At 51.8% G+C, this 20,970-nt stretch overlaps 9 protein-coding genes across 9 annotated transcripts; 4 read left to right on the top strand and 5 right to left on the bottom strand.

The window, feature by feature from the left end:
* Positions 1-20: 20 nt before the first annotated feature.
* PV05_00083 (uncharacterized protein) lies at positions 21-1,187 on the top strand (the record flags this gene model as incomplete). The annotated part of the gene is made up of 1 exon (XM_013464947.1): positions 21-1,187. Exon 1 carries the CDS (start codon positions 63-65, stop codon positions 1,185-1,187), a length of 1,125 nt encoding a protein of 374 aa, XP_013320401.1. The 5' UTR covers positions 21-62.
* A 174-nt stretch (positions 1,188-1,361) lies between these two features.
* Positions 1,362-5,626, top strand: PV05_00081 (uncharacterized protein). The gene is made up of 2 exons (XM_013464945.1): positions 1,362-1,992; positions 2,050-5,626. Exons 1-2 carry the CDS (start codon positions 1,535-1,537, stop codon positions 3,380-3,382), a joined length of 1,791 nt encoding a protein of 596 aa, XP_013320399.1. The 5' UTR covers positions 1,362-1,534; the 3' UTR covers positions 3,383-5,626.
* Positions 3,809-5,437, bottom strand: PV05_00082 (uncharacterized protein; the record flags this gene model as incomplete). The annotated part of the gene is made up of 5 exons (XM_013464946.1): positions 3,809-4,032; positions 4,117-4,328; positions 4,385-4,743; positions 4,787-5,083; positions 5,111-5,437. The coding sequence occupies 5 exons, from the start codon at positions 5,435-5,437 to the stop codon at positions 3,809-3,811; spliced, it is 1,419 nt and encodes a 472-aa protein (XP_013320400.1).
* Positions 5,627-7,766: 2,140 nt separating the features above from the next.
* On the top strand, positions 7,767-8,458 carry PV05_00080 (uncharacterized protein; the record flags this gene model as incomplete). Its single annotated transcript, XM_013464944.1, has 2 exons — positions 7,767-8,355; positions 8,415-8,458. The coding sequence occupies 2 exons, from the start codon at positions 7,767-7,769 to the stop codon at positions 8,456-8,458; spliced, it is 633 nt and encodes a 210-aa protein (XP_013320398.1).
* A 903-nt stretch (positions 8,459-9,361) lies between these two features.
* Positions 9,362-11,553, bottom strand: PV05_00079 (uncharacterized protein; the record flags this gene model as incomplete). The annotated part of the gene is made up of 3 exons (XM_013464943.1): positions 9,362-10,667; positions 10,726-10,886; positions 11,446-11,553. The coding sequence occupies 3 exons, from the start codon at positions 11,551-11,553 to the stop codon at positions 9,362-9,364; spliced, it is 1,575 nt and encodes a 524-aa protein (XP_013320397.1).
* A 341-nt stretch (positions 11,554-11,894) lies between these two features.
* PV05_00078 (uncharacterized protein) lies at positions 11,895-13,188 on the bottom strand (the record flags this gene model as incomplete). The annotated part of the gene is made up of 4 exons (XM_013464942.1): positions 11,895-12,153; positions 12,205-12,488; positions 12,594-12,749; positions 12,895-13,188. 4 exons carry the CDS (start codon positions 13,186-13,188, stop codon positions 11,895-11,897), a joined length of 993 nt encoding a protein of 330 aa, XP_013320396.1.
* Positions 13,189-14,303: 1,115 nt separating this feature from the next.
* On the top strand, positions 14,304-15,448 carry PV05_00077 (uncharacterized protein; the record flags this gene model as incomplete). The annotated part of the gene is made up of 2 exons (XM_013464941.1): positions 14,304-14,310; positions 14,367-15,448. 2 exons carry the CDS (start codon positions 14,304-14,306, stop codon positions 15,446-15,448), a joined length of 1,089 nt encoding a protein of 362 aa, XP_013320395.1.
* Positions 15,449-16,018: 570 nt separating this feature from the next.
* PV05_00076 (uncharacterized protein) lies at positions 16,019-17,547 on the bottom strand (the record flags this gene model as incomplete). The annotated part of the gene is made up of 3 exons (XM_013464940.1): positions 16,019-17,072; positions 17,226-17,362; positions 17,407-17,547. 3 exons carry the CDS (start codon positions 17,545-17,547, stop codon positions 16,019-16,021), a joined length of 1,332 nt encoding a protein of 443 aa, XP_013320394.1.
* A 1,712-nt stretch (positions 17,548-19,259) lies between these two features.
* On the bottom strand, positions 19,260-20,447 carry PV05_00075 (uncharacterized protein; the record flags this gene model as incomplete). The annotated part of the gene is made up of 2 exons (XM_013464939.1): positions 19,260-20,328; positions 20,383-20,447. The coding sequence occupies 2 exons, from the start codon at positions 20,445-20,447 to the stop codon at positions 19,260-19,262; spliced, it is 1,134 nt and encodes a 377-aa protein (XP_013320393.1).
* Between the last annotated feature and the right edge of the window lie 523 nt (positions 20,448-20,970).

Here is a 20,970-nt window from a genome sequence, read left to right as displayed (position 1 = left end):
GCCTCGTTGACGCCAATTCGGTGGTTTAGAAGCTACCATCCTCGCTAGCATCTGTTTCTCTCATGCCGAAGAGGAAGAGCTATCACAAAATCCGAGGCGGGTGTACCACGTGCAAGGAACGAAAAGTCCGCTGCAGCCTCGAACGACCGATTTGCCAGAACTGTGAAAGACTTTCCAGGCCATGTATTTATGTGCGCGCGGTACCCAGTCAGCACAATGCTCAGGTAACGCCCAGCCAAGGGGTTCCTGAAACCATACGGACTCAAGAGCTCGAGCTTATGCACTATTACACTGCATACACATATCGGACCATGAGCCATAATCCAGTGCTGATATCATTGTGGAAAGAAGTCGTCCCGAGGCATGCATTTCAGCATCCTTTTCTGCTTCAAGGTCTCCTTGCGGTCGCGGCACACCACAGACTCCATCACGACAAGAAGACATTTAACTCGGTCGACTTGATTGAGACGGCCAATCTCTATCAGCAGGAAGCTTTGGCTAGCTACATCCGTTTACTGAGCGATATCACTGAGGATAACTGCCATGCGCTATTCGCTTTCTCGCAAATCATAGTGGGGATCCAGTATTCGCGATTGAGCTTGGGCTTCTATCCAGACAACAGACATTCACCAGGGGTTATCGCCGGCATGGTCGAGATCTTCGACTTGCTCAAAGGGGCGCTAGCCATAGCCACGCAGGCCCATACATGGTTACGTGCTGGTGATTTGGAACCTATGTTGGGCGATGCGCCGAAGACACCGCCCGCAGAAACGATTCCTGCTACTATCGCCACCCCTAGCATAAAGGCCTTGTCGGCACTTTCGGAGCATATCGCGTCCCAGCTGGGCGTCGACGAAGACTCGAAAACTCGGGTGTCGACCCTCCTTTCAACCATTCAATTTCTGCGGGCAGCTTTCCTGGAGGACCGCAATTCAGTCGATACATATAACAAGATCGCCGGCATTCCAGTGTTTTTCGATATGAATTATCTGAGATTATTGAAGGCGCGGGACGAGGGCGCACTGGTCGTTCTGGCATATTACGGGGTGGCGCTGCATCAGCTTGGTCATATATCGTTTGTGGACGCCGTCGGAGCTAAAGTCGTGCAGGCCGTAGCAGATTTGGTCGGTCAGGAGTGGTCGACGCATTTGGTCTGGCCACAGATGGAGATTCGAGCAAGAGGCTGAAGGCCGTAATGTTTGTACTCTCAGTGCACTCGATACGGAGTACCACGGATCGGGTTTACAATGCCAGTGTGCTCCGCTGTAGTATTATATATGCTACGGTGAAGTGCTACTCCGTACATAGCTCGATGGCACGACATGGGTAAGCAATTCCGTCTACGTTCACGCTTCTGCCTGCACAATGAAATGATTGATCTGCATGGAAATTATGCTCATGACAACAACATCTAGTAGTTATCCGGCCACCCTTTTCTTCTATCCTCGACTGTGGTGATCCATCTCTCTCCCCTTCGTTATCACTTGCTCAATGCCGCGAACAAGTCTTTCCGTCCAACCCATGCCGCCGCAGAATGAGCCTTCGCCGCAATCACCTATACACAAATGGACCTGAAGTTCAAGGCGCATTCGGTGTGGATAGCCTTCCTCTTACGACCGTTGCCCATATAATATCCTGTCTCGGCGATGATGTCGCCTCCCTGGCGCGGTTATGCCGCACATCCCGCGTCCTATATTATATGACGCTTCCGCAGTTATGGAAACGTGTGGTCTTGAGGTCGCACAGCAGTATACACTATCGAGATGATATACCGGAGGGCTTTGGCAGTGCCAGCCCCTTCTCCATGGGCCTGAATGCCTTGGTGACTCGGAACGTCTCGTCACTGGTACGGTCGTTGGTCCTAGAAGGCGACTACAGAAGCTCGGATTTGGAGGAATATTCAAGAGCCGGTCGAGTCTCGGAGAGCACCATGATTCTCAATATCGCTGTTCGAGCCGCTGTAGACCAGTGTCTACACCTCGAAGATTTCAGGTCTGCTTGTTGCCAGGATTCGTAGCTGAATGTCGTCCCGCTGACTTCCAGCTGCAGATGGGATCTAAATGTACGAATCCAGCCCAATGTCTATGCCGGCCTCAGCAAGCTTACGAAACTGGAATCACTATGGATACGATTCCAGACCAACAGATCACCGCAGCCCTCGGGCGAGATCCCTGCTCTCCCCAATCTGAAATCATTCACTTTTACCCATTACGACCCGATGTGCTACCCTGACGACGTATCCACCTTGTTGCTCCACGCTGATAAGCTTGAAAGTCTCGTTATGCACTTCTCGCCTCGCATGAGAGAACAAGGTGAGCCATCGGTCGTCCTGACCCGATTCTTCCGCAAAAACATTGTAGCCAAGAAGAAACTCCGTCTCCAAAGGATTGGCGTTTATAACCTCTTGGCCAACGCCGAATCTGTAGAATGCATGCAAGCCGTGGAGTCCACTACCATGAAAGAATTCACTGCCCTGAACACCTTCGGTATGGACGAAGACGAATTGCATCGAAGCACCACCCTTTTCATTGACCGGACTTGGTTTGTTCCTATGCCCAAGGACCTACATCAGCCGAGGTCAATGAGAATGGACCAATTGCATAAAACCCACGCCTTGGAAATCGGCAGATGTGCAGGGCTGGAAAGGCTATATCTTGTCAATGCCCGGTACAAGCCTGCGGGAGACAACGGGAGTTCACCGCCAAACTCAGCAGGTGCATCACCACGGACGATCAACGGCGAGAACAGGTCTGCCCAAAACACGCCCACAGCCGCGTCCGCGCCCAAGATGGGTCTTCGCGATCTCTACCTGGACAGCATCTGCAATGGATGTGGGCCGACCCTGAAGCATCTGATCTTGCCGGCACGCTGGCCTCTATCGACGCCATTGACTGCAAAGCTGATCAAATCTTGCCCGAACCTTACGCAGCTCAGCGCTGCCATCGAATGCACCGATAAGGAAGTTCTTCGGATGGTCTTTCCGTTCTTGTCAAAGCTGTGGGCAATCCGCGTCCTCCCTCCCAAACAGTACGGCGAAGAAGGGGAGAGGTCGCTCGCGGCCTTCAATGCCTTCATTGAACAGCCCGATTGTGCGATAGAGGAGAACCTTAGCACGAGCCTTGAGCAACGTGGGCCGGCCGGAGCCGTTCCTGACTTTCCGGCTCTGAAGTATGTCGGTCTTGGACACAAAGTGTGGGAGATAGGTGGAGTGTACGAGGAAAGGGTGAGGACTCCTGTCCAGAACCAAAATCCGGGAGAGGACCATAGTGGTACAGACTCTTGGCAAGAAGAGGTCGTGTACCGCCGACGAATCCGGAGGATCGAAGAACGCGACGTGGCCGATGTGGAGATATGGAAAATGGACTCCATGGACATTATCTGATCTGACGAGGAAGCGATGATGTTCGCTCGAGACTGAACACCAACCAGCCAGTAATAGGCTCGAGATATCTGCCCCTAACAACTGTAGCAGCATGGCAAGAGCAGTACGGCTCTGAGAACGACTAAGTCGAAAACGGCCTTTTGATATAGGGTGTCCCTATGTTCTACCGACACTCGACGATGCTAACCAGCACTATATCCCGGTTTGGCAGGCCCTGCACAGGTTTTGCTGCACAAAATGGAGAATAACTATTGTTGTTAAGACCTGGACAGGCCTCAATTATGCGAAGAATCAAAATGCCAATCTCACTTCCGCCCTCCATTAGAGCGGCTGGGAGAGACCGCTCGCGGACTTTGTCGATCACCCAGTGGATCAGAACCCGAGCTTGAATCACCCCAGTCTAAGCGTTGGAACACCTTGTCTGGATCATACTCGGCTCGGATGGTCTTCAGTCTCTCGTCTCTCGACATTGCTGGGCGGGAATGTGGAAAAGGGGTTCTGGAATTCGCCGGCATCGCCCATGTAAAGAAATTCCGACGAAAGACCTTTCTCCTTGTTTAAGGAGTGCATATGTTCAATCAAAGATCGTGACCACGCGGTCATGCGGAGGTCATCCTCGGGAAGAGCCCAGGCTGTTGAAGTTTGGAATACTACCAGAGGGAACATGTGTCAGCAATCTTGATGTTGCTGTTGTCACTCCCGCCAAGATGGATGGAATGAGAGGAAATACTCACAGATCCATGATTGGTCATCATCAAGACCCCAGACGTTGCCTACGCCATTTGTTTTTGCGACAGCGTTGGCGCTCTTGGGCATGACGTTGAGGACGAATGTCGGGTAGAGTCCACTCACGTCCGCGATTTGATCGACGGCGTCCTTCCAGATCTGATATAACTGATATATCTGGTCCGCATCCGGTTTCATAATATGATGGCCAAACTGGATTCTGCCTCATTGTGTCAGGAAGGGTGAATTACATGGATGCTGACGCGTGGAACATACCGAAACATCTGGTTAGGTGTGTCAAGGGTGTCAGCCCACTGCCATGGTGTTGTGACATTAAGGACTGTCTGCACCGCTGGCACGGCGGCGAATCCGGCAAACCGTGAAGGGGGCGATTCGGTGCCTTCTTGTACTCCCAGGAGGGAGGGTGCAACTACCTTTGTCGTCGCGTTGTACTGGATCGATATGACCGAGCCGGCAGCAATTGAAGAGTCATCTGCGTTGGTGAAGTCGCAAAGGGCCTTGATAAAAGCCGGAACCGCGGATTCGTTGAATGCCTGGATTTGCGTGCTGATCTTGGGAATCGGGTATACTTTGAGAAGGAAGTTGGTGACGATACCAAAGTTGTTTGCGCCCGCCTTTCAACGCCCAAAAGAGATCGCTGTGGGATATTTGGTTCACGGTGACCAGGGTGCCATTGCCGAGAACGACGTCGTAGCTGAGAACGTTGTCCATGGCCCAACCATACTTGTTGTTGAAGTAGTGGAATCCGCCGATCAAGGTCAGCCCGGGTACCCCTATGGTCTTCAATCGACCCCCAATGGCGTCCAGACCATAGGGATCCAGCGCGGCATAGACGTCGACCCATTTGTTGCCAGGGCCTACTGCGATATTCGATCGATTGGCTGAGAGAGTGCGCTGCGACAGGCCGGTCAAAGTCACCACCGTCGATGTTGTTGGAACCGGGATACTGTGGGTCTGGAGTTAGCCTGGGTCAAGGTGTACCTGCCGCCGCCGACTTGCATTCATGTGGCCTCCTCCTCGTATTGCAAACTGTGCATCCTCTTGGTGGAAGATCTTGACAGCCGAGACGACCTGGTCGACATTCGTGGGTAGGAAGATGCAGGTGGGCAAGAGATCGGAGCGTTTGTCCCAGAAGTTTGTGGCTTGAAAGGTATAGTTCGTCGAGTTGGGAAATAAGGTGAGCTCCGTGTACAGATCTGCAAGGCGGGTGCAGGCGGTTGAAGAGGAATTCGAGGCCGCTGCGGCCGCCGCTGCAACAGAAGCCGCAAGGCCCAATTCAAACAAACTGGCAGCGATGTTCTGCTTCATGACAGAAACCAGGACCGGGGAACGGTGGAGAGCACTGGGAATGGAAAAGGGGTGCAGAGCACGAACGAAACGAACCTACATGCAAGTGAGAGCGATAGCTGAGCAACAGGACACGGCGCCCCCAATTTATATAGCGCTCGATCATGAAGCTATAGTACTAGGCAATCACATCTGAACTTGACTGATTGAGGCATGTCCGAGGACGGTTCTCCAGCCCTTCGCCGACAAGGGAGACAAGGAGGCTAAGCTTCACTGGGGAGCTTGGTGGTGATGGTCGTGGTTACTGTTGTAGATCCCGGTGCAAATCTTATGCTGGTGCCATGCATGCTGCTTGCTTACTTACCAGGTACTTCAGCCCTGATTTCGGGACCTGAGATGCACACGTACATGCATATGCGCGGATCGAGCGACGGATGGCCCGACCTCGTCTGATGCGTTCTGCAACTCGACGATTTCGATCTTGACTTGATGCCTCGTGATTCTTTTCGGCCGAATGACCAGCCTCAGTGAGTTCCCGTGAACTAGAGGCGCCCCAGAGTTCATTGAGGTGATCTTGTTTCGGTTTGTGTTCATCTTGTTCGCGCAGCCAGTCATCATCTATAAACTTTAGAACGTCGATTAATTCTTCCTCTACGTCCTAAGTTTGTACCATTGACTCAGCTGCAATGTAAATATGAGGGCGACTTCGAAACAGTGATAGTCTTCACAGACTGTCAGTACCATGGATTGATGATAGCAGAAGTGAAGTACACCTCCCGTCACTTATCGCCCGTTCAAGCCTACGTTCTTTGGCATGTCGTTCGTTCAGAGTGACGCCTGACTTGACCTCAGAATGAGACCGATTTTGAACAGCAACCATCCATGATGCTACTTTTCGACAGAGTTCTTTGCAATGCGGATGACCTGATAGAAATTAGTCCGAGAACAGTCCAAGAGTGGCAGCGACCGATCCCGGCTTCATCGCCATTCTGCACCACGTCGCATTCAGTGATGATGCTCACGGTTCTATCGCCACGCGGGTTGACGCCACGGGCCATCTTGAAGACCACCTGGTTGGCCAAAATTGTTCCTTGCATCCATGACTGCCCTTCACACGTTAATACGTGCCGTAGATTGTCTTTGGCGCTCTCGAGATTTCCGTGTACTCTCATCATGCAGTCAGATCACGACGTCCATCCTTCATACTTCGGGTTCGTCGAAACTCGTGACACACGCCGTGTTGTTCATTCAGGCTTGCCTCCAAGAGAGCCTGACCAGCGTCCAAAGGCGACCGACCCCGTCAGAACGGCCTTCCGTTGCGCATAGCCGACATGTCTTCATTTACGAAGAGAACCGAAGTGAGCTGGGCCATGTCGATAGACTTCGGATATCATCACACCAATGCCCCCCCAGGATCCTGTTTCCGACCTCCATTGATGCAAGGGTCTGAATGCTCTGTCTCATGCAAATCTCATACAAAACTCGCACAACCTCACCCAGCCAATTCCTTCATAGTCACACAGAGGGATATCGTCGAAGACAGCTGACGTGAGCAGAAACCGGTCGCCAGCTTGCACAAGAGTCGAGATGCTGGGGACTTTCGAATCTTCTGTGACATGTTCCTACTCGCTGAAGCAGAAATATGAGGGACTGTTCTGTGGCAAAAGGGCCCAAATACTTCTTATTTGCGGTTGGCCAATGTTTGAGCAATTGGTTAAAGTATTGGAGCAGTTGATCAGTGTGTTTTGGGCAATTCACTGAATGTGTTGAACAGGTTGACCTGTATTGAGTAATTTGACCAGCATGTTTTGAGGAATTGAACAATGTCTCCCGTCGGTCCAACGCCGAATACCGGATGCTTTCTCTTCGCAAATGAAAACGTGTCCGCTTTGTGATAGAAGGTCGTTCTAACGAATTAGGTCGCCTTTAGACGACCCTTAAACTACCTCGAAGACAAGCCTGAATCAGGACTTAAGCTCGTCCTGTGGGGCAATCTTGCGGTACTCGTAAGTTCAGATACTCGACCTCCCAGTCGGTCCCGGTCCCACGAACGGATGCTCGGATGCTCGGACCAAACCTACAAAATCACTACTGTCAACGTGATGTTCAGCGATATCTTCCTTTTCCGATTTTGACCTTTACAAAGTGGTATCTGGTCTGCTTATGACGTTCAAGCTTAGCACGGTCCATGGCCTCACAGAAGAATGCTTGTGCGGCGGTGACGCTCGAGGAAGATGAAAAGCTTCAAAACACGGATGCACCGGCAGGTTGGGTGACCATAAGTAAGAGACCAAATCCCTTCCGAGCGATTTCCCGACATATGATTTAGTAATCTGAAGCCCTCGACGTCATGAAAATACTCGGTTCCTTACTCGTGCTCGCGGCATCATCTGCTGCAAACTACGTCTGTCCAGCGGCTCCCTCGATGAACGACAGTACAGCACTAGAGTACGGCCATCAAATACAACGACTTCTCGTTCAGTACTATCATAGTGTCCCGGTTAATGTATCTTTCTTCTCATCTCTGCCCGAGGGACAAACGACGGCTTCGAACGGCATGACACTTGCCGAAAACACATTGACCAATGTTCAAGGCCTGGAGAAGCAGGCTGCGCTCGCATTGCGAGCAATCTCGGACGAAATCAGTACGATCAAAGGTGCCTCCATGCCGAACATGTGCGATGTCATGTTGCCGGCAGTGCTAAACGCATCTGCTCATCTTATGAACGCCTTTAACATTGAGGCGAGCTTGTGTGGTGCCTTCATTGGTCTGGGCGATTACTTCCAGTCACCGACTCTGAACTCGCTCAGTGCAAGGATCGCTGCCGAACACGGTATCCATGCTTCTGCACTCCGATCGATGATGCAGCCCGTCGGATTTATGCCTAACAGCACCATGTTGACACCGGCCTTTCGGCCTGATGAGGTCCTGAGTACTGGTACCGAGGTTGGCCAACTTGGTGGCTTCCTACGCCACTGCAACATTTCGGTTCCACAGGCACCGTGCGGTGGGATGGTTTCATTCGGTCCTTTGCTATCTAACTTAACGGGACAGTCGTCAAAACCGGCATAAAATAGGTGAAACTTCTCAGTGGCATCCTATATGTCCCCTGTTCCAGACTCGAGCAGCTGTTGATGTTTGGAACGTGGTGTCTACCGCTGGTTGAAAGCTTGTACTTAACTAACAATGATGGTAGATCAATGATTGTGTGAGGGGTGGATATTATCACTCAAGGATGGCTTCAATTCATTCTGTGTTTCTGCCACGGCTACTTTATGTGTCTGAGTGGTGACCATGGCTGCTTTCACAAAGGAAAGGAGTCTGGCGTCACTCGGTCGCAAAGTCGGTGGCTTTGCTAAGTGTGTGCGTCGAGCTTTGGGCGATTTTACTGCTGGTCAGAGTCCGGTGGTACATCATATGTCCGCTGCTGATACGGCGTTGATCGCCTGCTTGAGAGACACGGGGTTTGTTGGCGGATCATCTCCCGCCGTAAGAGTATGCGAACTGCCAAGGAGGCGTCGAAAGCCATTATAAGCCCTTTGGTAGAGCACGGATGCTTCGTCATATGATCCTTTGTGGTGAAGTAGGTGAGCCAGACAATAACAGCTCAATATAGTGGACTGATGTTCCCACGTCAGCTCACTCTCCCGAAGTTCCAAGACTCTTCGAGCCACTGTTTCTGCTTCATCTAATTTGCCCTGATCGTCGAGCATGAGAGCCAAATTGGCCATAGCTGTCGATGTCCGTGAGTCACGTGTTCCCAATACTCTCTCACAGCGCTCGGTCGTCGATCTGCTTAAGCATTCGGCTTCCTCGAACTTACTATAAGCACGAAGTATTACTGCCAGATTGTTGCTAACCATGAGAGTATTGGGATGATCGGGACCCAGGATGCGACCGTAGGCTGATACATTCTGCCAATTGATCTCGAGTGCCTCATCGAATCAACCAAGGGATCGGAGCAGCACCGCCATCAAGGATGAAGACGCGAGAGTCTCATCTGCTTCCTCACCTAGAAGTCTCCTCCTGAAATCGCAGGCATGAAATGCGTATTTATAGGCCTCGACGGTGTTGCCTAGATTCCATTCGTAATGAGCAATATAGTGTAAGAGATCCGCACAATCAGCACTTTCTTCGACTCCGAGGTTATGCTGTAGTACGGTTTTGGTGTGCGGGATAAGTTGTGTAAGTTTCTCGGTAGTCTTCGTGTCACCTTCCGTAAAAAGCGAAGCCGTTGATCGTAACGTTCTTCGAGCCGTAGTCAGGAAACAGCCTTTCTTCTTGAGCCAGCACCGCACGAACACCTGAATCAACGGGTGCACGGACAAGAAACCAGGTTCTCTCTCCACCACGATCAAGGAATATCGCAACATGGCAGCAATGGCCTCGACGACGCTTGCCCTTCGGGCTTCGGCAGTTGCGAGGAGGAAGATAGGAATGTGTTGACTGTCGAGAAGTGATATCACGGACAGTAGATCCACAGCTTGTCGGTCGTGGCCACGAAGAAGCCGAAACGCCGCATTCCACGCTTTGAGCGTTGACCGGGGCCAAGAACGTGGATGGTAAAGCATCTGTAGCTCCGCGTCAACGGACTCTTCACCAAATTCGTCTCGTTCTTGGATGGCATCAACGGCCTCTGTGACCAACAGGCCTCCATATCTGGGAATGGCTGCAATGGTGTAGGTAATGGCGAGTGGAACGTCATCGAGAGAGTTGAGCGAGAACCTGATGACTTCGCTGGATTGAGGTTCGCTCCATGTATCTGGCCGCCTGACGCGCAAGAGTTGCTGGGACTGTTCTCTCGAGAACGAGCCTACTTTCACATGCGTTTTGTCCGAGTCTATGGAAGTCCAACCTTCTAGACTGCGGGCTGTCACCATCAGCGCTCCATGTCGACTTGTCGAGCGATCTAAGAGCTTGTGGAAACTGGCCAATGCCTGAGCTGATCTTTCAACTAGAGGTCGTTTCCCCCTACAGCTCTCCTCGGCTCCTGGGCCGAGGAGTAAGTCGTCCCAAATCATTAGCCATGGTTCGTGGTCTGATGTCGCATCCTCACGTTGAATCCAATTGTCCAATATTTGTGAGATGTTCAGTGGGCAGGTCTCAAGAGCCGGTAACCTACATCTCTGAGTAAGAAGTCCATACGTTCGAAGAATCTGATTATCATTTGCGGCATATATCCAGAGCACATTTGCCCGTAGGAATCTGTCTCGAAACCGGTAAGCATACTCGATCGCAATTTGAGATTTCCTGCGAACTTTGTCAGAGGGTCTGGTTTCATGCGGCTGAACGCCGTTGGTCATCTTACCCCGTACCGCTGGGGCCACATAGCACGACAGTGCCTCTTTCATACACGGCAGTCTCAATCTGGGAGAGAATGTCGTGTCGCGGGACGAAGTATGGGTTTCTCTGGAAGGGGACCGTGAAAATAGGTTGGGTCGCATCCACTGGACCCTCATTTCCGCTTACCTGCGATCTAGCCGTTTCGTGGCCTGCGTCTACCCTTACCCTACTTTTGCGGTGGTTTATACAGAGCACTGCAGAATCACCTGCACGGTAAATATGGACGGTTGAAGGTCTAAGGTGTCCTTCGTTGTTGGCGTGTTGCGCGTCACCCGTCCTCTCTCATTGGCTTCCAAGGATTGGGCCACGTACCACGACGAAACCCTTGTAGATGAGAATGCCTCCTCAATGTTTCGTGACCTTGGAATTTGGGACTATCCCTGACAACAATCCGATCGGCTGAATCGAATCTACATATGCTTGGGATAAGTACACCCACTCTAATGGTTCACTCCCCAAGCCCAGGTGGAACACAGGAAGCTGAGCGGCGTACTTGAGGAGGGACAGGCACGCGGCATGCTTCTCATTAGCGAGGGTTATTCAGGCATCTCGGTGTAAGAAACGCCGTGTCCTTCCATTGACTTTGGATGTCCCGTTCCAGTGTGCTCTCAGGACTGTCTACTTCTATGATCGCTGTCCAGTTGGTCTTCTTTCCTTCTTCTTCCCGTTGTGCTTCCAAACTCACTTGTCCTTCAGCCAAGGCAGGGATCATCTCTTGAATGGCGCGGAGGCTGCGATCCTCCTCGGCATAATCTTTTCGTCGATCACGCGTAGGCACGTTGCTTCGTTGCATTTCTGCTTTGTGTAGTGGCAGGCCTGGATGATATGCGAGTACGCAATCATAGCTCTCCGGCAGAGTAAGACAGTGCGAACTGGTCAATATACCGGCTATAACTCGACGCTCTACGGATGAGATCACAATTCAGATGACTCGAATTGTCAATTCTGAGCGCGTTGGGTGTTGGGAACCTTCCTGGTCTCCTGCTCTGCGTTTCCTCAAAGCTCTCCACGCTTATATGCCGATACTGCAACTTTTGAACTAGAGCACTCAATCTGACATCCTCCAGGCTAACTGTTTGAGCCGGAGAAGGGACCTCCAAAAGGCTGCGACCCTTGGTATGCTTGACGCAAAGTCTATACATTAGGGACTTCCTTCGCCTGATATTCCCACGCTACTACGTAATTCTGAGCACGTAGACGGCAACCACGTCCCAGCCATCGAACGCTTGCCCGCCAGACCAGCGCAACGAGTGCGCAGATGGCCACCGCGAGCAGCACCAGGTGATCCCCAATCCACAGGAACAAGTCGTTATCCCAATTCACCCATGTCCCGCCGCGCAGCTGTGTGAAGAAGATCCAGGGCGGCGCGTCGGGCCGGTCGTCCATCATTATACTGTAATGTCCGGTAAATTAGTGATGGACTTGTGCATTGAGGGACACATACCGGTGTAAGGGTCTATTCGAGTCGGCGAGCGGATTATCGCCGTGCGCGGAACCAGCATGATAGGTTTGCCAAATTGCGGTCTCGAACCACTGGCCGCTGGCATAGCTGATCGTGATGTAGGGGAAGAGGTAGTTGTAGTTGTAGCGGATGAGGGAGTCGGTAAGCAGCCGCCAGAAAGCGGTTGCCGGGACAGAACCTAAGATATTGTTACTGAGGGCGCCACGGCCGCCGTCAGTAGTCCAGGTTGGGAGATAGAGAAGCGGTTCAAGGGATTGGAGGCAACCCTGGGAGGAAGAATTATCAGTCGTCGGACAAGCTGAACTACATAGCCATAAGTTGCGGGCCAGGGGAACTCGCGTGAGGCAAGGAGCAGGAACAAGACGTCTCACATTATCCAGGTCCAGGTAGATGCCTCCGTAATGAAGCATCAGAAAGTACTTGGTGGCGTCGACTCTCTGCACCGGGAACCTGTAGCCATCGTAGGTGTTGAGAAACCACGGGTAACTCCTCCTGATGAAGTCTCGAGACGTCTCTTCAGTCCATAACTAGGAGCATATTTAGTCGATGGCCATGAGCTGTGAGGCCATATTTCAACGTCTTTTTCCGACACCAGAGAACGAAAGCTGTACAGCGAGCTGCCACTGAATATGGCCTCCGCGGGACACAAAAACATGGTGTGGCGTGACTAACCATGTCCTTCCAATCTGGATTTGCGTCGATACATGTCTGCCTTGCCTCTTCCCAATCCGCCGGCATCGACTGATTGTGCCAGTCATGAAAGATCCGATGTATGATTCTGGGGATCAGTTGTGCTGTGTGGTTAGGCTGATTTGCGGCATGTCCGCGGGCGATGTGATCCTGTGTGATGCCTATGCCAGCATGCTCAAAGAAAAGCTGAGTGAAGGCAAGAAAGCGTGAAAAAAGAATGAGAGGAGATGCGACAAGCAGGAGGAGGAAGAAGACGAGGTTGACCCGACGCCGCATTTTTTGTCTATTTCACGAAAGAGGCTCTCATCGACTAGGAATACGACTGAAATTATTCAACACGCATACCTCACCGGATAAAGGGGGGTTTTCCCTTCCCAGGCCGCGTCACTCTCTATCGGCCACGCTTCCCTTGAACGGGCACTGAGTTCAAGAAGAACGCCACTAACATCACTCTGTGTCCAGATGACATGAAGGATATTCTTTCTTTCGAAAATTTAGTCTGTCATTACTGAACTGTGGAGGCTTGGTTTGTGTGCCGTGCTTGATTGATTTTACTATGCGTGGTACGCCTCTACAACCTCTTCGACGTCTCTTTGTTGCTTTCTTGACGGCCATGGCCCTCTGCTGGCTTTTCCGCTGTCTCCCTGGCCTTTCGGTGCTAGCTTTGTTGATCCTCACAGAATGTGCCCTTCAGGTCCTCCAGACGATAGCATGTATCAGCCTGAACTATTCGCCAGGGCTCGCTAGGGGACACCACCCCGTGTTCGCCCAGATTTTGTTCATGTCATACTCTCTCTTTCTTCACCTACTCGCACTGATCTTTCCAATTCGACTCAGCCGATCGGTATGGCACGCTTGGGCAGCAGTCGAGAAAGTATACGGTCCCGGCGGCACCTCGATCGCTGCACCGAAGGATAAGGACGAGGATAGCCATACCCCCAAGCATAATCGACGAGCCACGCAAGAACAAAACAGGATCGACCGACTGGGGGCCATACATGCCATCATGATTCCGATTTACAAAGAAGACGTCGCCTTGTTGGAAGACACCCTAAAAGTGCTCGCCAGTCACGCACTCGCGACTACGGCGTATGATGTATGTAGATGCACCTCAAATATGCAGCTTCCATGCAGGTAAGGCCATTCTCGCTGACCATATTATCGAATCAGGTATTTCTCGCCATGGAGGAAAGGGACCCGAACGCCGTTCCAGTCGCCATAAAGCTCGAATCTTCCTTCAGACATCGATTCAAGGACATACAGCATACAATACACCCTGCAGACCTCCCCGGCGAGGACCCGGAAAGAGTAGTAATATAAGCTGGGTTGCGAAAGAAGTTCAGAGAAAATATACCCATAGCCAATCCTGGAGGGACGTGCTTTTGACGGTCATGGATAGTAAGTTCGAGATTGGCCATTGATTTGCGTCTGCTTACAACCTTGTCTTGATGCAGGTGACACGCACCTCGGCGATTATTTCCGAATTATCCTCCGGAGGCATGCCTACTATCGACAAGGAGGCGACACGATCGACATGACCATGTATATGCCCCCGATCGTCTTCGACCGCAATGCACACCATGTACCTATTATGGTTCGCGTCGCTGACCTCATGTGGTGCGGAGCAGGCTTGTCGTGCTTCCAATACAAGCCCCGCAGACATGGCATCGCCTTCCCAACTGCAGTCTACACGCTTCCGCTTCCGCTTGTCCATCTGGTTGCGGGCTGGGATACCGATGCCGGCGCTATCGGAGAAGACATGCATATGATGCTCAAGTGCTTCTTTGTCACCAATGGGAGAATGACGATCGAGTCCGTTCCCAGTCCTGCGAGCCAATGCACTATCAGCAGCACCAAGTTTGGGATACGAGGATGGGTCGATAGCCATCGTGCAAGATATGTCCAAGGCTTACGCCACATGTGGGGTTGCCTTGACGCTGGGTATACAGCTGACCACTTCTTTAAGCTAGGAAGTAGGTCCCCACCATCGTCAGGCTTGGGCGAGCTCTCTCAGAATTTGAAACTGGAACTCAAGCAATCGCACTATCAAATGCACGGCGACCAGGGTTACGTGCTGACTTGGAGAAATGTTGTGCTCGCTACTCGCGTCTTCGAAGCACACTTTTTGCCCATGCACCTCTTTCTCGTTACAATATTTTCCACAATTTTCACGACGCTCCCAGCGTCTCTTGTGCGCTCTGGGTCACTCACCGTCTTCCTGGATTTTACAGCTTATCTGAGGGCTATGGGATTTTGTCTCATGCTGATCTACTTCTTCTTCTTTTATGAAGGTTATCATCACGTGTGCGTTGAAGCTCGCGAAGCCGAGATGAAAGAAGCGGGTCTTTACGAAGAGATGGAAGAAAGCTTTTCCAAGCGAAATAAGAACGAAATTCGCACCTGGGCGAGATTACTTGGTGTTCCCTATTGCGGGTATCGTGTTTGGCAGCACACCGCTGATGCACGCAGCATTTGCACACTTCTGGTCGGATCGATTGGACTACAAAGTCAGCACCAAACCGGTCCGACTAGCTAAAAGGCTTGCTTTGGAATTTACAGGACAAGAAGTATAGTTTCCCAAGGTTTGGCAGCTATGCTTGTCAGGATCTGGTTACATTACAAGCCCACTGCCGACTTGACCAATGGTTAGGCTTTGACTTTGCGTTAGGCGTAGATTGGTGGCAAAGCTACAACTGCAAAAGAGTATTCCTTATTCTTTCGCCTTTCAGAACGCCATACAACTCTGAAATTATCAGCAGCTTATTAGAGCCTAAGAGCCCGTATCCACGTGCATATATGCTTTGCAGCATATTTTGACTACTTTGAACAAAGCGATTATCCTGTCTACCTAGCCCCTTGCTGGAAGCCCCTGTCCAAGATTGCGATCCTTTACCGCATTGTTTTGTGCCGGGAGCCGTAGGAGCAGGTAGCAGAGTGACTAAGATGGCAGAGAAACAATGGCGCCTTTGGCCGCAACGAGATCGACGCTGGGATCTGCACATGAACTCAAGTAGTTGGCTTTACACACGTTTATATACACACCGAAAGACATCATGCCCATTCACTGCCAGCCACCATTCCCCACACCGACCACCAACTAGACGCCTCAACCGTTCTTCCTCCTCCTGCTCCTCCTCCAGTCCCGCTGAGTGCCGCCGCGCACATCATCCACGTTCAGCATATCCACGCCCTCCCGGATCAAAATGTGCCACACATGGTTCCGCAGGCCGATCGGCCACTGCGGCAGCCCCCAGTACCGCACCTTCAGGCCGCGGGCATGCGCACCCCGGATCTGACCTCGGATCAGCTGGAGCTGATCCTGCGTGAGGCGTGAACCCCACACGCGCCCAATAGAGCGTGTGAAGCTCGTGGAGGCGTAGTAACTGTTGGTGGAATTGAAGACGTCGGCAGCGGTGGGAAGGCTGGTTGAGCGGGTGAGATTGAGGGTGCTGGAGGTGCCTGTTTGGTGGTCGGTGTTGAGAATGTTGGCGAGCGAAGGTGTCTGTGAGGGAGAGCTAGTGGTGTTAGTCTTCGGTAGTATTCGGTAGTCGACGTGCGCTCGAGTGACATCTTGCGCCCGATTTGGATTGGGCCAGTGCGTGGACAGATCTGCCATTTCATCTAGAGGGGCGTCGAAGAACACGTCGCGGTAGCTCTCCGCGGCCAGTAGATCAAAGGGGGCGTTGCCCGTGCCTACAACTGTGATGGGGTTTTCCACTATACTGGTGCCGTTGAAGTAAGTCAGATATCCCTTCTCTCGGAGCACTGTGAGCTGTTCGTTCAGTTTCTGCCACAGGGTCGGACCGAAGCTTTTGAAGTCAATCAAGAGGACGAAGGTCTGAGAGGGGTCAACGTCGAAGATGCCGTTGAGAGGATGTTTGTCGACAAAAGGGTCAGGGTAATCTTCGTCGGGTTGGTACTTTATGGGCGGGTTTTGCTTGTTTAGAAGCTTGAGGAGGGGTTCGAGGTATAGGCTTTGAAGGGTGCGATTTTGTGCGAGAGCATATCTTCTGTGTCCAACGTATAACTCGTCGTCGACAAGCCAAACATCAGCCTCTGCACCGGTACAGCCGGCATAGATTGCCTCATAGAGGGGGACGGATCTCCAGTAATCATTGTGGGAATGGCAATTGACGGGACGAATGTCTCCAGTAGCATCCCTATGGAAGATCTCTGATTCAGCATATCACTCTCTTGCGGGACAAGGGAACGCATAAAACGAATATTTGGCGGCAACTAAATATGTTCCAGTTGCAGGCGATGACTGGCCTGTGAGCCCTTGACACGCAAGAGACAGCCGAAAATGTACGTACGTTGGCCAACGTCCCCAATTCTCTGTCGGCTCGCCTTGCTGGCCCCAGTGATGAAGCATCCAGTCAATATCATCAGGGAAATATGACTTGAGCCCTTCCACCGCGTATCCAAAAATGTCGATTAGACCGCTAAGAACCTGGTCAATAGAGAACGAACTTCCATGATTCTGAAGAAACGGACAGGAATAATAGGTAGCCCACAACGAGATAGAAAAGACACCTCGAAGCTCGAAGCCTCTTCACTGGAGATCTGCTCAGCACCCGGTTGCGAGCTTTGGGCCACGACCTGAGTCTCGCGCTGGTTGTTCGCGGTCGTATGCATAACCATACTTGAATTCGCTCCCAAAGAGGACTCGGAGAGGCGCCGCGGTCGAATCCATCCGCAGCGAATGGCTCCATCACACCTGAGGGCCCTCGATGAAGCGACCTGAGTTGCTGGTGGCTCTCATTATCTCTGGAAGATGGACTGCGGGAATACCCAACTTCCAGGTCGTCGGAAGTTCGATATTGGAGCAGGGATTGCCGAGATTCTGCGATGCTCGCCGAAGACATGATGCGATTCCTCGGTACAGTGGACTGCGCCTGGAAAGTCGTAATGGGGGAAAATCCAAGAACAAGGGGCCTTTATGTAGACTCTGAGCGGGGAAGATTACGTCGATTGGTCTAGCAACACCGCTCACTCTTATGGGACGAGAAAATTTGTCCGTGTCGCAGAATATCGGCCATCTAGCCATGCGGCCTGGTGCTGAATGCGTTGTTCTAGCTCGAAAAGTCATGCGGAGCACTCGGTTCGTCTTCCAGTCTCCCCAAGAGCAGGCCAAAATCGCAGCTTCAGGAGTGGACGTTGCGGCTCAATCAATCATATCGGCTCAGCCATCGTCTTCATCCTCCGCTTCGTGCCCCTCTTCTGCGATTCTATTGGCCAGAAATCTGAACACCCGGGCCGCTTCTTTACGGCGGTCACTGTCTTCCTCGGAAGTGACAGAACATTCCTCGTCCGCTGGAAGCTTCACTCGATCGCGACACGCTGTCCAAGGTCGTAGCGGACATGCAAGGGTTCCGCTCCACTTCCGGTGTGCCAAACCAGCATTGCAATAGGCAAGATTACCTTTTTGAACAAAGCCAGGGGTGGACTCCAAAGAGAATGAGAAACAAAAGCCTGAGCGACGATTCGCCGTTATGGCCGCGTCATCACCTGTGCGTAATGTACAAGGTCCCTTACAATGTAAAGTCAACGGTACGTCGGTTCCGTCTAGATCTGGCCGCGCACCAAGCGACTCGTGGAGACATCATCGATGCCCTAGCCGGTGGAATCGATGATCATCACAAAGAGCAATGCCATCCTTTGCGTAAAATGGTCCCGGATCTACCAAATTCCACCTGCACATGCTGAGCCGGCTTTACATCCGCCTGTAAGGTGGGCTCCTCTTTATTCCACGCCATGCCTCCTTCGTCCCAGGAACTGTTACGGCATCATGATCGCGATTATTTGCGCCTTACTCGTCGAGCGCAAAGCTGTCGAAGCACTATTGGATTCGGAGCATGAGACGGACGGCATTCACAAGGCTAGACCGCTGTAGTCCCTGCCGGCTATGGGCATGTCCAGCAGCAACCTGCCCCGGGGGGATTCGAGCGCTCCAGCTTTGAGAAAATCGAAGTCAGCCTCGTCGTTGATGTTTGGTGCGACGTCCCTGATAAGTTCTTGCTCCAGCAAGCGGGCTATCAAAAGACCGCGTATGGTGGATAATATCTGACTTGTCTCCGCCACTCGATGGATTGGAATGTACATGTAAACGACAGGACTTATCATGATACATAATAATATAATGGAGAGGGAATGAAGGCTGTGCGACGACAAAGCTGGGTAAAGCAACAAAATGACTGGACCTAATGAGTGATCTGAGCCTACAATCGCTCTACCTTGAGGCATCATAACGTACAAGAGAGAAAGGTTCACACCACAATTCACTTCATCTTCGCCAATGACGGTTTGGCGGAAGATCTTATAACATCCCAAAAATTCAAGGCTAGGAACTACACTAAGACTTGTCTCCCAGGGTACCTATGACCGACAGGCGTGGTCATTTCCTCTGCAGAATGACCAATATCTACCCGTTGGGGACTGAGTTGCGACTGGCCCGCCTCTTCGTCCTGAGCGACTCGCCATGGTGTTAGAGATGGTAGGATTTTCGACTGGCTGTTTTCGGAGGCTGTCCTCGCAAAGAATGCCTGGTCGTGTTGCCGAGGGCCCCAACTCGCCCCGACACCCTGCCGAACAGGGGGGTGATAGGTGCGAAAGCATCCCCAGGCGAAAAAGATGCCAATGGCTGATCCGGCAATAATGTCGAAACCTGCGTGGTGGAAGTCGGCGTATCTGCTGGAGCAGATAAACAAAGCCACGCCACATGGGAAGAGCGCGATTAGGACCAACCAGAGTGGAGGCGCTGCTTGTGTCTCGAGAGCCGGGTGCCCTTCAGCAGCGCCACCTGACATTTTCTTGCTCACCGGCCTTGTATTTCCGAGATGCGGAATGGTGATCGAGAGTTTTAGACACAACCAGAGTGTAAAATAAAGAAGGCCTGCCCAAGAAAAGGATGAGTGGCCGGATGGAAAGGCAGCAAAGCCATCGTCGAGAAGTCGTTGATTTGGTTGTCGGCAGATGCCTGATACTACCAAGGCTGACGCCTCGGAGTCAAGGCTGGTCCCAAACCCACCAACGATCCAATTGTCAATATTGCTGACGTCTGGATCGCAGCGTGCTAGAAGATCCGGGCGCGGCTTGCCAATGATGTCCTTAAGGCCCGAGGTGACAAATAGAGTCAAGGCAAGACTGAAAGCAAGGCCGAGCAAGCCAGCATTCATGTCCCAAAGTTTTCTTCTCCAGGCCGCTGGTCTAGAGGCTGCGCCGGGGACAGGGCGAGCAGGCAATGCCAGGCAGAATACGGCAATGGCGACAGCGGGAACTGCGAAAGCCACAATTCCGACAACGGTGAGAGACACAATATTGTTCTTTTCAGGATATGCAAGTGAGGTGTCGGTCAGGGAGAATGGTCGATGGTAGCCGCTGATATAGTTCAAAACTCCTCCGCCAGCTGCTAAAGTACTGAAACACCGTTAGAACAAGCACTCTTCATATTAGAGGAACGTTCGCAGATACATCACGACAATCCAGTCTAGGGTATAAGATACCACTAGCCGAAATATTCTCCGGTTGTCTAGCATAGTAGAAAAGATTTCAGTGGTCGCGTGCTCTAATGCAAATTGAAGACGAGAGGCCTTGCACAGAATTTAAGTATTGCGCAGAACTTAACTTATGTGACAAAAAATTGGCCAACAGGTAAGTTTAATTATCCTCCTGTCTTGTCATCACTGCCCCTTTTGCAGCTTAGGCGTTGCGGGTTGTTTTCCCAGTCATTCGCCATCACGAGGACGGACAGTGAGAGGCAAGAGAACAATACCCACCTAGCCAATCTAGTACCTCCCAATAAGCTGAGACTACGTCAGAGCCAAGAAAACCAAGAGAGGCTTGGTTAACTCTCCTGCGGCTCTAGTCCCAGCCCAAACTACACTTATTGGTGGACCACAGAATCTATTATCCGAGCGAGTTCCAGCTTGATGGTGGTTCATGGCTGATTCCGAATCGAGAGCCAGGAAGCCAGGAAGCCAGGAAGCCAGGAAGCCAGGAAGCCAGGAAGCCAGGAAGCCAGGAAGCCAGGAAGCCAGGAAGCCAGGAAGCCAGGAAGCC

The sequence above is a fragment of the Exophiala xenobiotica genome (genome assembly GCF_000835505.1).
Source record: "Exophiala xenobiotica strain CBS 118157 unplaced genomic scaffold supercont1.1, whole genome shotgun sequence".
In the NCBI taxonomy this organism is placed as follows: Eukaryota; Fungi; Ascomycota; class Eurotiomycetes; order Chaetothyriales; family Herpotrichiellaceae; genus Exophiala; species Exophiala xenobiotica.
The sequence above is the reverse complement of the archived record's forward strand: the minus strand, read 5'-3'. Positions and strand labels throughout refer to the sequence as shown.

Coding starts and splice junctions, on each gene's coding strand:
- PV05_00081 (XM_013464945.1), top strand. CDS start 1,535: ATGAGCCTTCGCCGCAATCACCTATACACAAATGGACCTGAAGTTCAA. Junction 1,993..2,049: donor CTACACCTCGAAGATTTCAG/GTCTGCTTGTTG, acceptor TTCCAGCTGCAG/ATGGGATCTAAATGTACGAA.